This window comes from Ursus maritimus, unplaced genomic scaffold (genome assembly GCF_017311325.1).
Source record: "Ursus maritimus isolate PB19 unplaced genomic scaffold, ASM1731132v1 scaffold_14, whole genome shotgun sequence".
NCBI classification, from domain to species: Eukaryota; Metazoa; Chordata; class Mammalia; order Carnivora; family Ursidae; genus Ursus; species Ursus maritimus.
Window position 1 is genome coordinate 54,438,327 of NW_024423786.1, and position 12,480 is coordinate 54,450,806.

Here is a 12,480-nt window from a genome sequence, read left to right on the forward strand (position 1 = left end):
GCGAGGTCAGGGAATTTGTGTTTTCTTCCCTGCTGGTACAGAGCCGACTCCCAGATATGAAGAGTAAGTCATTATAACGTCTGACATTTATTGAAAGCTTTCTGACGGCATCATGACCCTTACAATGGGGTCCTAGGAGGTGGGTGCCAGTCTTATCCCCACTTCACAGGAAACCAAAGCTCTGCAAGGTTTGTGTGGGCTGCACCGGATTCTTCCCTAAATCCTGTGAAGGCCCTCAGGATGACGTTAGGGCGCCTTGGCCCAAGCCCCGTGGGGATGCTCCACAGTGGGTCCCCGGGCCCTCGCTCGTACGACCTCTCCCACATCCCTCAGCTCGTGTGCTCGAAGGAACCACTGGCGCCGGGCACGGGGACGGTCGCTACGGCCCTGAACGCCCCCACACTGAACTGCATGGGGAAGCCTGGGAAGGCTCTCGCGCAGGAAAAAGGTCAGGACCAAGTTCGGTTGGCCGGCCCCGCCCTCTCGGGTCATCGCTTTGGGGAACGCTGTGCAGGGAGCTCGGGCACCGCCTCCAGCGGGAAGCGCGCTCGTCGCCCCTGGCAACGGAGTCCGGAGAAAGCACCGAGTCGCGGCCCGAGGGTGCAGAGCGGCCGCCGCGGGCCAGCGAGGAGCGGAGAGCTAGAGAGGCACCCCCGGCCGATTGTCACGTGGGCGACCGCCTGAAGGCGGGACTTCCGGCAGCGAAGTTATTTTCTTTCCGGTTGTTGGCTCCTGCCGCCCCACCCCGACTGGGCCCTGCGCCCCCCGCCCCCCGCGGCCCCCTGCCGCCGGGCCCGCCGCCACCATGAAGAAATTCTTCCAGGAGATCAAAGCTGACATCAAGTTCAAGAGCGCGGGACCTGGCCAGAAGCTCACGGAGTCCGTGGGGTGCGTGACCGGCGCTGAGGCTTGAGATCCGGGAGCAAGGACGGGAGGGGGAGGCCAGAGAGAGCTAGGGGCGGGGAGGGGCGTCCGAGCGTCTGGGGGTGGGGAGAGATCTCTGGGGGCGGGGCAAGGGGGGCGAGGGTGGGAGAAGGGGGAGGGGTAGCCTCCGGGGGCGGGGGGCGAGGCCCGGGGGCGGGGGCTAGGGGGCGGGTGCAGAGAGATGGGGGTCAGTGGAGAAACCGCAGGGGAGCATTTGGGCTGGAAAGGGGCCCCGAAGGGGCATCGCCTAGATTTGGGGGAATCTAGGTTTTCCGAGATTGCACACAGAGCCTAAAGAAGCAAGTACAGCTGGGGTCGTAAAGAGTGGGAAGGCTTAGCATCCATGGCGATAGGGGTCTGGGCCCTGGTTCTGGAGCGTGAGGGAGAACGGGGCAAGGGTGGTTAAGGCCAGGGAGGCTGAGGCGGTATTGGAAGAGGTCTCGGTGAATTGGGGGCGCGGGGGTCGGAGTGGCTTAGGAAGGTCTGGGAGGGAAATGGAGGCAGGGTGGTGGTGGAGGTGGGGAGCTGGAGGCATCTGTGACGGGGAGGAGATGGGGACCTTGTAGGCGAAGGTTGAGTCAGAAGGGAGGTCCTGAGGGAGACCTGGGAGGAGAAGGGAGAAGGGAAGGCCAGTGGAGTGCCCATCCAGGCCACTGTGGATCGTCTGGGGAAGAGTCAGAGAAGAGAGGCTCCAGGGGCAAGTCTGGAGACTCAGTGGGGAGGAGTGTGTAGAGCTGGAGCAGGGGAGGATGGGAGGGCTCTGGTGGACTGGGGTGAGTGAAGAAAGTATAGAGGGGGCGGGGCTTTGGGGACTGAGTGGGGTCTAGGAAGGGGAGTGGCTGAAGAAAGATGTCAGTTCTGGGTGGGGTCTGTGGGGAATAATGGAAGGGATTGTGAAGAGGTGGGGCAGTGAGGGGTAGGCAGAGAGGCAGGGAGGCAGCAGGAAGGGAATCATGAGGCAGCGGGGGTGGGTGAGGGAGAGTGGGTACATGACATCAGGGCATCTGTCATGGGGATTGGGGGTTCCTGGGAGTGGGATGAAGGAGGCCCACTAGGACCAAGTTCCTGAGTCGGGGAGGGGAGTGCAGTAGACCAAATCAGGTCCTGGGAGCCTGAGAGAGGAGGGCAGCTTAAGGGAGGGCCAGGGAGAGGGGGTGGACCAGACCAGGGGGTCCGTTCATTTGTTCAACAGGTAGTGGGCGGAGGTGGGTGCTGGTGCAGAGTGTGACAGGAAGGAGATGGGGGCCATGTGGGTGATGGCTGTGTCAGACAAGAGGCCTGGGAGGAGAGAGGAGGGAAGTAGTGTGGAGATCCAGGCTTCTGTGACACGCTTGGGGCACGATGGGTCTCAGGGTGTGTGACAAGCGGTGTCTTGGGTGTCATGGGTAAGAGAAGGTCTCTGCTGTCTCGGGGCTCAGCTTCCAGTGGGGAGATAATGGACAGAAAAGCCAGCACACATGTGGCGAGAGATCAGGTGGTACTCAGGGCCTTGAAGAAAAATAAGCTGGGTCAGGAGACAGCAAATGATTTTGGGGACTGTTAGGGCATCCCAGAACCCCTCTCTGGGAAGGAGACATCTGAGCCGAGAGCCAGAGGAGGTGAAGTTCAGCCATGTGAAAATCAATTTTCTACACACACACACACACACACACACACTCACACTCTCTCTCTCTCAAGCAGCTCCAGCTGCTCCTAGACCTTCTTTCCTCATCCCACAGGCAGACAGAACATTCTAGGTAGCAAAGGCCCTGTGGTAGGAGCCAGTTGGGCCTGTAGGAGCAATAGCAAGAAAGCAGTATAGATCAAGAGGTGTGAAGGGGGGAAGTGGGCAGGTTGCAAAGGGCTGCAGGCGGGGAGGCTTTAGGACTGTGTTGTGCGTGTGGTGGAAGGGCTTGGTGCAGGAGCGACAAGCTCTGGCTTAGCTTTCAGAAGGATGCCTGTGGCTCCCCAGTGGAGTCTTCAAGAGGGCGGGTATGAGGTGTCTTGAAAACAGGTGTTTTTATAGAACTAAATGTCACATGGGGCGAGGGTGGGGCTACGTGATTCATCTTTTCTTCAACGTGAGGTTGTCAGCTGTGGGCAGAGGGGCAGGGATGGCCAGGAAGCAGGTCCCAGAGGCCTTGGGACACGAAAAGCAGTCCGCCTGTGTATCTGGGCAGGCCATGAACCCAGAGCCTTGGCTGCTCAGAAAGTTCTGGAGATGTAGGACAGATCATTCCAAGTCCTGGGGTCGGCAGAGGGTCTTGAGGGAAGGAGGTGAGGCAGGTGAATCAGGGTAGGGTGTGAGGAAGGACTTCCCTGCAGGGGAAAGCCAGGTCACTTCTGTGCCATGTGGATCTGGGAGCATGCATTCCATCCTTGTTTCCCCAGGCGGAGGCGAGAGCAAACCCAGCACCTGCCCTGTGAGCTGGCATACTGCCTGCTGGGTAAACAGTAGGTGCTCTAAATGAAACTGCGCCACCTGGCTGTCGTAGACTGGCAGGCTTGACCTTGCTCAGGGAAGGGATCGAGGACTGACACCTTTGAGTCTCCTGGGTTCCTGAAGGCGAGAGGGCGCTTCTCACTGCTGCGCCGGGGCGGCAGCCATGGGCAGGCTGCTGTTACCTGGTTTAGCTGCCATGACCCTGAGGCCCAGGCGGGTGCAGGACTTGCCGCCAGGGGCAGAGCTGGGAGCAGACCTGCCATCTGCCCCCAGGGGTTCTTCTGTGTTAGAAATATCTAGTGGCTGCGGGTGGCCCCTGGAAAAGAGGGACGGGTCTGTCCGATGGGGCAGAAGTGGGAGAGGGACAGAGGCTCTTCTGTCTGACCCCATGTCACCTCACTTTTCCTCTGTCTCTCCCCAGGGAGAGGGCCCCCAAAGAAAAACCCAACCAGCCCGCACTGAGGCAACCCCGCCAGGGACCCACCGATGAGGCCCAGATGGCGGCCGCGGCAGCCCTGGCCCGGCTTGAACAAAAGCAGCCCAGGGCCCGGGGCCCCACGTCACAGGAGTCCATCCGGAACCAGGGTGAGCATGGCCTGTGCTTGGTCCTGGATGGAAATAGTTACATGACCAGCAACCTTGGGGGCTTTAAAGTCTCAAGTTGAGAGGGCGGAAGGGTGCAGGGTGGAAAGGTGCAAGGTTGCTGGGGTCTGGAAGGCTGAGGAGGGAAGAAAGGAGCCGAGATAGGGCTGTCATCGGGTGGTCAGGGGAAGCCTAGGGGCACGGGGAGGTGGCTCAGGCAGGGGACCCGAGCAGGGAAGGACTAGAACTTGACCCACTCTGGTCTCGGGGGTGTGCCTGGGGACAGAGCAGGGCCTATAACCCGCCCATCTCTGCCCTGTTTCCAGTGAGAAAGGAACTTCGGGCTGAAGCGACCGTCAGCGGGAGCACGGAGGCCCCAGGGACCAACACGGTAAAAACATCCACATGGCTGCAGGACACCCGAGGGGCATCCTGGAGCAGGGAACTGGTTCTTGCCTGCACTGGTCTAATTGGCCATTTCCTTATTACCAGCTGGGTGCCCAGCCCTGGCCTATAAGCACATGGTGCTGGGGTGGGGGACACAGAGGAGACATCAAGGTGGATCTGGCCTTGTGCACAAAGGCAGTTTGGGGAACCCCGCCTGGAACAGTGGAGGCAGGTTGTGGTTGAAGGGGTAGACTGGGACCTTCACACTCAACTCCTGCTCTCGGCTGCTTTCCAGGGAGGTGAGGGGGCTGTTCAGACACTGGTGTCATCAGGGAGGCCTTGCTGGGGGAGGTGGGCTTTCAAGGAGAGCTTGGCAGAAAGGGTGTTCTGAGCAGCGTGACCCTCAAGGTCTCACCGAGTTTTAGAACGGAAGAGGCCCTAGACAGTGCTAGGGACTGAGGTCCAGTGAGCGGTCTGGACTCATCTAGGGCACGGTGACTCCTGACTCGCCCGCCATGGCCTCTTCCTCGTGAGATGAGGGAACCACAAACAGCAGGCGCCATTGAGTGTTCGCCCCACGTCCAGAGCTGCCAGGCACTTTCTCTTCCAGCACGTTTCGTTGTGAGCCGGCCCCACAGAGCAGAGGGCGGGCTCAGGGGACTCCGGTGCGGGGCCAGGGTGTCCCAGCGCTAACCATCAGAGGGGGCGGTGTTGGGCCGGGGGCGGGGGGGTCTCCAGGCTCAGCCGCCCGCACTCCCGTCCCCCAGGTGCCCGAGGCCAAGGAGGAAGGCTCAGCCCATCTGGCGGTCCCCGGCGTGCGCTTCACGTGCCCTCTCACTGGGGCCACGCTCAGGAAGGACCAGCGGGATGCCCACATCAAAGAGGCCATTCTCTCGGTGAGTGGCAGCCCCGCGTCCCGTCCCCCTGCCCCCAAGGTCCTGGTGCCAGAGCCGCTTCAGAGAGCTGGGTGGCACTGGTCCTTGGTAACCCCTCTGCCCGCGTTCGAAGCTCTGAAGAGACTGTGCGTGTGTACGCGGGGTACGACATTCTAAATGCACCAGGGTGGGTAGAGAAAAGCCACCTCTCGGCCACCCTTCCTGGAGGCGACCACTCTCAGTGGTTTCGGGCCCTTTTCAGAGATAGGTCCCAAGTACGTGCAGCTGTCGAACCCCCCGAGCCCAGGGGTCCGAGGTTTCTGTTCCCGGTATGACAAACTGACCAAGCTGCTGGCTTCAGATGGCACCCATGCCCTCCCGTTCTGGAAGCTAGGAGCGTGGCACGGGTCCCACGGGGCTGAAATCAGAGCGGCAGCAGGCCCGAGTTCCTTCTGGACGCTCCAGGGGAGAGCACGGCCCCGCTTTGGCCAGCTTCCAGGCTGTCCGCGGCGCCTGGCTCCGTCTTCACAGCCAGCGCCCCCCGCCCCCCCTCTTTCTCAGGCCGCCTCTCTTCTGTCCTCCCCTAGGAGGGGCCTCGACGTTTCACCCACCAGGATAATCCAGGCTAATCAGCCTATTTTAAGGGTCCCTGCTTAGCAGCCTTAATTCTTTGTCCCTCCTGACCGCATCCCTCGCCGAGTAACATATTCGCAAGACCGAGGGGTGAGGACGGGGGCATCGGTGCGCCTTACCCCGAGTTCCCAGGTGTAACATTTTCCCCTGTTTGCTCTATCACCCCTTTCTAGTTTTTTCTGAACCATCTGACAGAAGTGCTGCGTCATTAGCAGCTTGACCATAAGTCCTGTCGCTGTGTAGCCGGCTCCTTGCTGAGGAGCGTGTGCGAAGTGGCCTGTCCCTAGCGAGCAGTTACGCAGAGCCTCGGCCGCACGGTGCTTTGAGCTGTGGGCTCCGTCCCGTGTGGGCGCGTGTGTGCGGTGTGGACAGCGGCCCTGCCCTCCCAGCCTCCGGAGGGCTGCCCCCGCGCACACTCCACCGCCAGCCCCGCTGGCTCACGGTGCCCACACCGTCACCATGGGCGTGCACACGCTTCGTCTTCACCGAACTGATAGGTGGAAATGTCTCGGGATAGTTGTAATGTGCATTTCCTTCATGTTGGTTCAGGTTGGCCATGTTTTCATAGGAGAATGCATCCTTTGTTGGGTGGTTGGACTTTTTATTTATTTTTTAGGTAGGTGGCATGCCTGGGGTGCCTGGGGGGCTCAGTCAGGGAAACGTCTGCCTTCGGCTCAGGTCGTGATCCCAGGGTCCTGGGCTGGAGCCCCACGTCGTGCTCCCTGCTCAGTGGAGAGTCTGCTGCTCTCTCTCCCTCTGTGTGCACGCTCTCTCTCTTTGTCTCCCTCTCAAAATAAATAAATAAGTCTTAAAAAAAAAAAAGTTGGCTCCATGCCCAGCGCAGAGCCCAGTGCGGTCGATCCCACAACCCTGAGGTCAAGACCTGAGCTGAGACCAGACTGAGCCACCCAGGTGCCCCTGGGCTTTCTCGGAAGTTGATATGTAGGCACTCTTTACATATTAGGTAAGTTGTTTCTTTGCCTGTAATATGAATAACGAATATTTTCTCCTAGTTTTTTTATTTTTATTTTTTTTAAAGATTTTATTTATTTATTTAACAGAGATAGGAACAGCCAGCGAGAGAGGGAACACAAGCAGAGGGAGTGGGAGAGGAAGAAGCAGGCTCACAGCGGAGGAGCCCGATGTGGGGCTCGATCCCAGAACGCCGGGATCACGCCCTGAGCCGAAGGCAGACGCTTAACCACTGTGCCACCCAGGCACCCCTAGTTTTTTATTTTTGGTTTGTGCTCGTGGTCACTTTGCCACGTAGAGCTTTCGGGTCTTCACAATTAAATGTGTTGGTCCTGTGGCTTCTGGGTTTTGTGGCATACTTAGGCCTTCCCCACTTTGGAATTGAAATGATTCTTGCATTGTTTTTCTAGTGGTTTTTTGTTTTGCTTTTTGTTATTTAACATTTAATACTTTGATCAAAAAAAACCCCTCAGAAACCACTTCAATCCAGTTAGAAGCTGTTTCCCTGTAGAGCGTGAGGCATGAAGCCAGTGCTGGTTTTTCCCTGATAGCCACCCCGCTTCTGCCCCCCAGCACCCCCTTTTACTGAAAACACCTGCTTTTTGGTCAGTGCTGTGAAATCTGCCTTTCTCACAAAGTAGGTTCCTGTATGGATTTGGCTCCTCTCTGGACGTTCTGCTCCTTTGTCTACTCTCGGGCCCTGGTCCTGATTTAAACGTGGCCGCAGGTCTCCTGGAAACACCTGCGAGCAGCATTTGGAGCAGTGGCTGTTCCCTGGGGGGATCTGGGAGCTCCCGAGGAGGCTGGGAGGTCACTCAGGCCCGGCCTGGCCACGTCCTGGGAACACCCCCTTCTGGCTGCTGTGTGCCCACCTCTCTGCAGACCTGCTTTCTCTGCCAATCAATATCCGTGTCCCCTTGTCTTACCCTGGCAGCTAAACTGGGAAACTGGGCTGGCAGAGGTCTGTCTGATGGACCCCCAGAGGTGGCATAATCTGGCCTGTGACGCCCCCTCTTCCCTAGAGGTGAGGGCAGGATGAGGCCAGGCTGGAGCACTGAAGGGCTCTCTCCTCTTCCTTTGCTGAGAACGCCCAGTTGAGTTTGTTTCGGGGACAGGCTCCTGGCTTGCCAGGGGACTATGGTCACCGAGGTCGCCTGAGTAGTGAGGCCGGGCTGCTGGGGGGAGGGAAGGGGGCCTGATGCATTTCCCTCCCTCCCAGCACTTCTCCACCGACCCAGTGGCTGCCTCCATCATGAAGATTCACACGTTCAACAGAGACCGGGACAGGGTGAAGCTGGGCGTGGACACCATTGCCAAGTGAGCAGGCAGCTGCCCTCCCACCAGGGTGACACTGACCCCTCGCCCCTCAGGCCCCACCCTGTGCTCCCAAGCCCTCAGGAAAGGGGGTTGGCTTCTCTGGGCCTCAGTTTACCTATAAAACGAAGGGGTTTCCCAAATCGGGGGGTGCCAGCCCTGGCTTTCCTTCGGCATCATCGTAGGGATGCATGAAGGAGGCAGGGTACCACCCCACTCCCCTCATCTGTTCGAACAGGCCTTGGGGAGGTAGGAGTGCCAGGAAGTCCATGTTGCTCCCGAGCCACTGGGGACCCAGAGCCTTCTGTGGCCCGTTATTCTGACTCTGCCGCACCCCACTGCTGTGTGTGTTGGCGCCCTCGGGAGGCAGGACCAAGGAGGAGGCCCGGTGACAGTCCCCCAGCGCGCTGTGTCAGGGGCAGCAGTGGAGGCCGTCAGCACCAGGGGGTGGGTTTCCTGGGGCAGCCAAGGTGCCATAGCGCCTCTGGGGTCCCTTTTACACGAGGCCAGGTGGGGCGTTCAGCGGCTGCTCCCTGTTCCGCCCCAGGTACCTGGACAACATCTGCCTGCATCCCGAGGAGGAGAAGTACAGGAAGATCAAGCTGCAGAATAGGGTGTTCCAGGTGAGGCTGCCCCGGGTGCCCGCTGTGGCTGGGCCTGTGCGTGCACGCACGGCGCCCCGTGGGGGGGTGGAGGCAGCTTGCTGGCCGTCAGGCGGCCCGTGGGGGCCAGAACCAGGCAGCTGGAGGGCTCCTCCAGGGATGGTGGGGTGGGGTGGGTGGCAGGTGGCGGACAGGGAACCGGGGCTTTGTGACCACAGGTCGTGCGTGTGTGGACTTTGCTCCCCGCACCACCCACCGGGGGTTTTAACTTTAATTTGAATGCATCGGGAAGCCGTCGGCACTGGTGAGATTTCTCCCATAAGAGAAAGAGAAATCGGAGGGTCCCGCCACCGTGGCCCGTGCCACCTGTGCCACTGACGGGGGTGCCTGCTGTCTCTTGATGCCACCTGCCCCTTCCTGCCCCCAGCATCACATACAGCCTGTCTCCACCACCTCTGGGACCCTCCTGCTTCACCTGGTTGGTGGCCTCTGCGGGCCACTGGTGGAGGCCCTGCAGCCTTGTTGGGCGAGCGTGCCCGTGCTCTCCTCTGGGGACGGCTTCAGCGGGTTCACCCCATTAGCAGATGCTCCAAGCCCAGGGCACTCTGGGCAGGGTGGTCAGTGAGACTGGTGGCCTCCCAGAGGCCCCAGGGCCTTGTGTGACCTCTGGCTTCACTCCCTCAGGAGCGCATTAACTGCCTGGAGGGGACCCATGAGTTTTTTGAGGCCATTGGCTTTCAGAAGGCACTGCTTCCGGTTCCCGATCAGGGTAAGGGAGGTCGAGCAGGGTCTTGGCAGGGCCGGGAGGAGGGGTCGGGGTGGGGAGCGCTCCCTGCGCCGCAGAGTGACCCCCGTGCGTGCCCTAGACGGCCCCGAGGAGTTCTACGTGCTGACCGAGGCCGCGCTGGCCCAGCCCCAGAGTCTGCAGCGGCACAAGGAGCAGCTGCTGGTCGCCGAGCCTGTGCGGGCCACCCTGGCCCGTCAGCGCCGGGTCTTCCGGCCTTCGCCCATGGCCTCCCAGTTTGACCTGCCCGGGGACTTTTTCAACCTCACGGCGGAGGAGATCAAGCGGGAACAGAGGCTCAGGTCCGAGGCCGTGGAGCGGCTGAGTGTGCTGCGGACCAAGGCCATGCGGGAGAGGGAGGAGCAGCGAGAGACGCGCAAGTACACGTACACGCTGCTGCGCGTCCGCCTCCCTGACGGCTGCCTCCTGCAGGGTGCGTGCGCCGTGGCAAGCTGGGTGGGCCCGGGGGTGCTCCCGGGGCTTCTCCCGTGGACCGCAGCCCCACTGACTGTCCTGCCCACCCAGGAACCTTCTACGCCCGGGAGCGGGTGGCCGCACTGTACGCGTTCGTCCGGGAGGCCTTGCAGAGCGATTGGCTGCCTTTTGACCTGCTGGCCTCCGGTGGGCAGAGGTTGTCGGAGGAGGAGAGCCTGGCCTTCAACGAGTGCGGGCTGGTGAGTGACGGGCTCCCTGAGGGCGGCGGGGCGTCTCCGGGTTTCCCTGCCCGGCAGACTCCCCGTGAAGGCGGCCACTTTCAGCACTGGATGGTGTAGGGGTGGGGGCCGGGCCCCTGGGTTCAAGTCCCACCTTCCCATGTACATGTGGCATCCCCCCAAGTGACGTCTCTCTGCCTCAGTTTCCCACCTGGAGAGTGGGAACATGGCAGGCGTGTTAAAGTTCTCTGAGGAGCAGAACCAAGGCAGATGGATCAGAGATGAGGGACTTACTGGGGAGGAAGCAGGGGCAAGGGTACGGGGGGGGGAGGGGTGGTCAGACCGTCCCACGGGAAGACTGGAGGGCAGTCCTGATGGGTGCCCAGCACGGACACGGCTTCAGCCGGCTGGAGTGTTCGCGAGCCCGCGGGAACGGGCTGATTGTGGTGGCTGCCGTCACTGGCAGGGAGCCGCCCGGGGTGAGTGTGGCCCTGGCTCCAGCACAAGGGAAGGAGTGTGAGGACTCATGTAAGGGCCAGCACGAGGCTGAGGCTTCTCGCCCCACCGCAGGTGCCCTCAGCCCTCCTGACCTTCTCGTGGGACACAGCCGTGCTAGAGGACATCAGGGCCGCGGGGGCCGAACCGGACTCATCTATTCTGAAACCCGAGCTCCTGGTGGCCATCGAGAGGCTCTCGTGAAATAAAAGCAGGGTTGGCTTTAGCCCGCGTGGGTTTGTCTCATGTTCTCCTGCTTCCTCCACTACTACTCCCTGCCACCCGGGCTCCCCCCACCCAGGGTCCCCCACTCCTCCGGAACTGCCCGGCCTGGGCCACAGAGCACTGTGGGCACAGGGAGGAGCGCTGGTCGGCTGCAACACATGCCTGGGACCGCCATCTGGAGAGGGCTTTCGGGAGGTGGCCACCGTATCTGTCCACGGAACCCCCAGGCAGGAGTAGGCCTGCAGGAGTAGGCCTGCAGCATGGGCCCCGTGCCTGCGTGCTGTGGCCCAGGTGGCCGCGGCTGGCCCTGACGCGGAGCCACAGGGTTCCTGGGGACAACGGCAGAGGGAGATGCAGGGCCTGTCAGGACACGGTTCTGTGATTACTAAATTATGAACCCGAATAAATACCATCAGACTAGTCTCCTGGTGCTGAATTGAAGCTGTGCTATGCAAGGCAGGGGCAGGGCTGCGGGGCTGCCTGCACAGGAGGCCTGAGCGTGGCACCCGGGCGAGGGTGGGGGTGAGGATGCTGGCTGGCACCTGCTGAGGGTGGGCCTTCCAGGAAGCGCTCATCTTAATGTGGGGGGGCAGAACAGGGTCCCCACAGATGGCCCATGCTCAGCCCCAGTCCCGTGGTGGTGACTTTATAGGACTAAAGGGGCTGTGCCTGTGATTGGTGATGCCCAGACAGGGAGTATCCTGGGTAGGCAGGTGGGCCCAGTGTCACCACAGCAGTCCTCACACCTGGTAGGAGGCAGAAGATGCCAGGCTGCAGGTGTCAAAGGTGGAGGAGGGGCCACGAGTCTACATGGGGGCCTCTGGAAGCTGCAGAAGGCAGGCATGGCCCCCCTCCAGGGCTTCCAGAAGGAACTGGCCCTGCCCACACCTTGGTTTCTAACCTGTGAGGCCTATGTCAAACTTCTGACTCTCAGAACCATAAAAACAAGTTTGGTTTTAAGCCAAGTTGGGGGTGATGTGTTCCAGCGGCCACCGAACTTGAATAACAGGGAAGCTGAGCCTGGAGCACGGGAGGCACTGGCCCTGGTCACACCCCGAGGGGAGATGCCCTTCACCGCTCACCTGGACTGTACCCTCTGCTCCCCCCAGGCCGGCCCCTTCCAGACCCTCTCCTCCCCTTGCAGAGAGGCCTGTGGTGGCTGGTCCTCTGGCCACCGCCAGCTCAGTGATGGACAGACCTGAAGCTCTGAGCCCCAAATGTGACTTCAAAACCAGAAATGCCTCATAGCCCCCCCAGCCAGCAAGTAGCCCCCTCACATTGCCTTTGCCTCCCACCTGGGCCACCAGCTGCTCTGTTCCCACACAGGGCAAAACCGGGGCCTGTGCTCTGCTGCCCCATCTTGGTCCCCTCCCCGCCCGACTGTGACTTGGCCTTGACTGCAAGTTGTCAGGAGGCCAACTAAAACGGGTTCCAGGGAACTTGAGCGGCTGAGGTAGTGCGTCCACAGATGCGGCACACACCTGTATTCAGATGCAGCTGCACCCCACCTCCAGCAGGGAGTCCTGGCCTTCGAGTGCCCCGAGGGTGGGGTGGGGTCTCGCCATCTTGGCCAAATCCAGTGGATGCTGAACACGAACGTGGCAGCTGCCTC

At 61.0% G+C, this 12,480-nt stretch overlaps 1 protein-coding gene across 1 annotated transcript; it reads left to right on the forward strand.

Annotated features, from left to right (window-relative positions):
* Positions 1–692: 692 nt before the first annotated feature.
* Positions 693–10,869, forward strand: UBXN6 (UBX domain protein 6). The gene is made up of 10 exons (XM_040629560.1): positions 693–888; positions 3,768–3,931; positions 4,255–4,319; positions 5,083–5,211; positions 8,015–8,112; positions 8,657–8,732; positions 9,396–9,480; positions 9,578–9,928; positions 10,021–10,169; positions 10,719–10,869. The coding sequence occupies exons 1-10, from the start codon at positions 806–808 to the stop codon at positions 10,845–10,847; spliced, it is 1,329 nt and encodes a 442-aa protein (XP_040485494.1). The 5' UTR covers positions 693–805; the 3' UTR covers positions 10,848–10,869.
* The last annotated feature ends 1,611 nt before the right edge of the window (positions 10,870–12,480 follow it).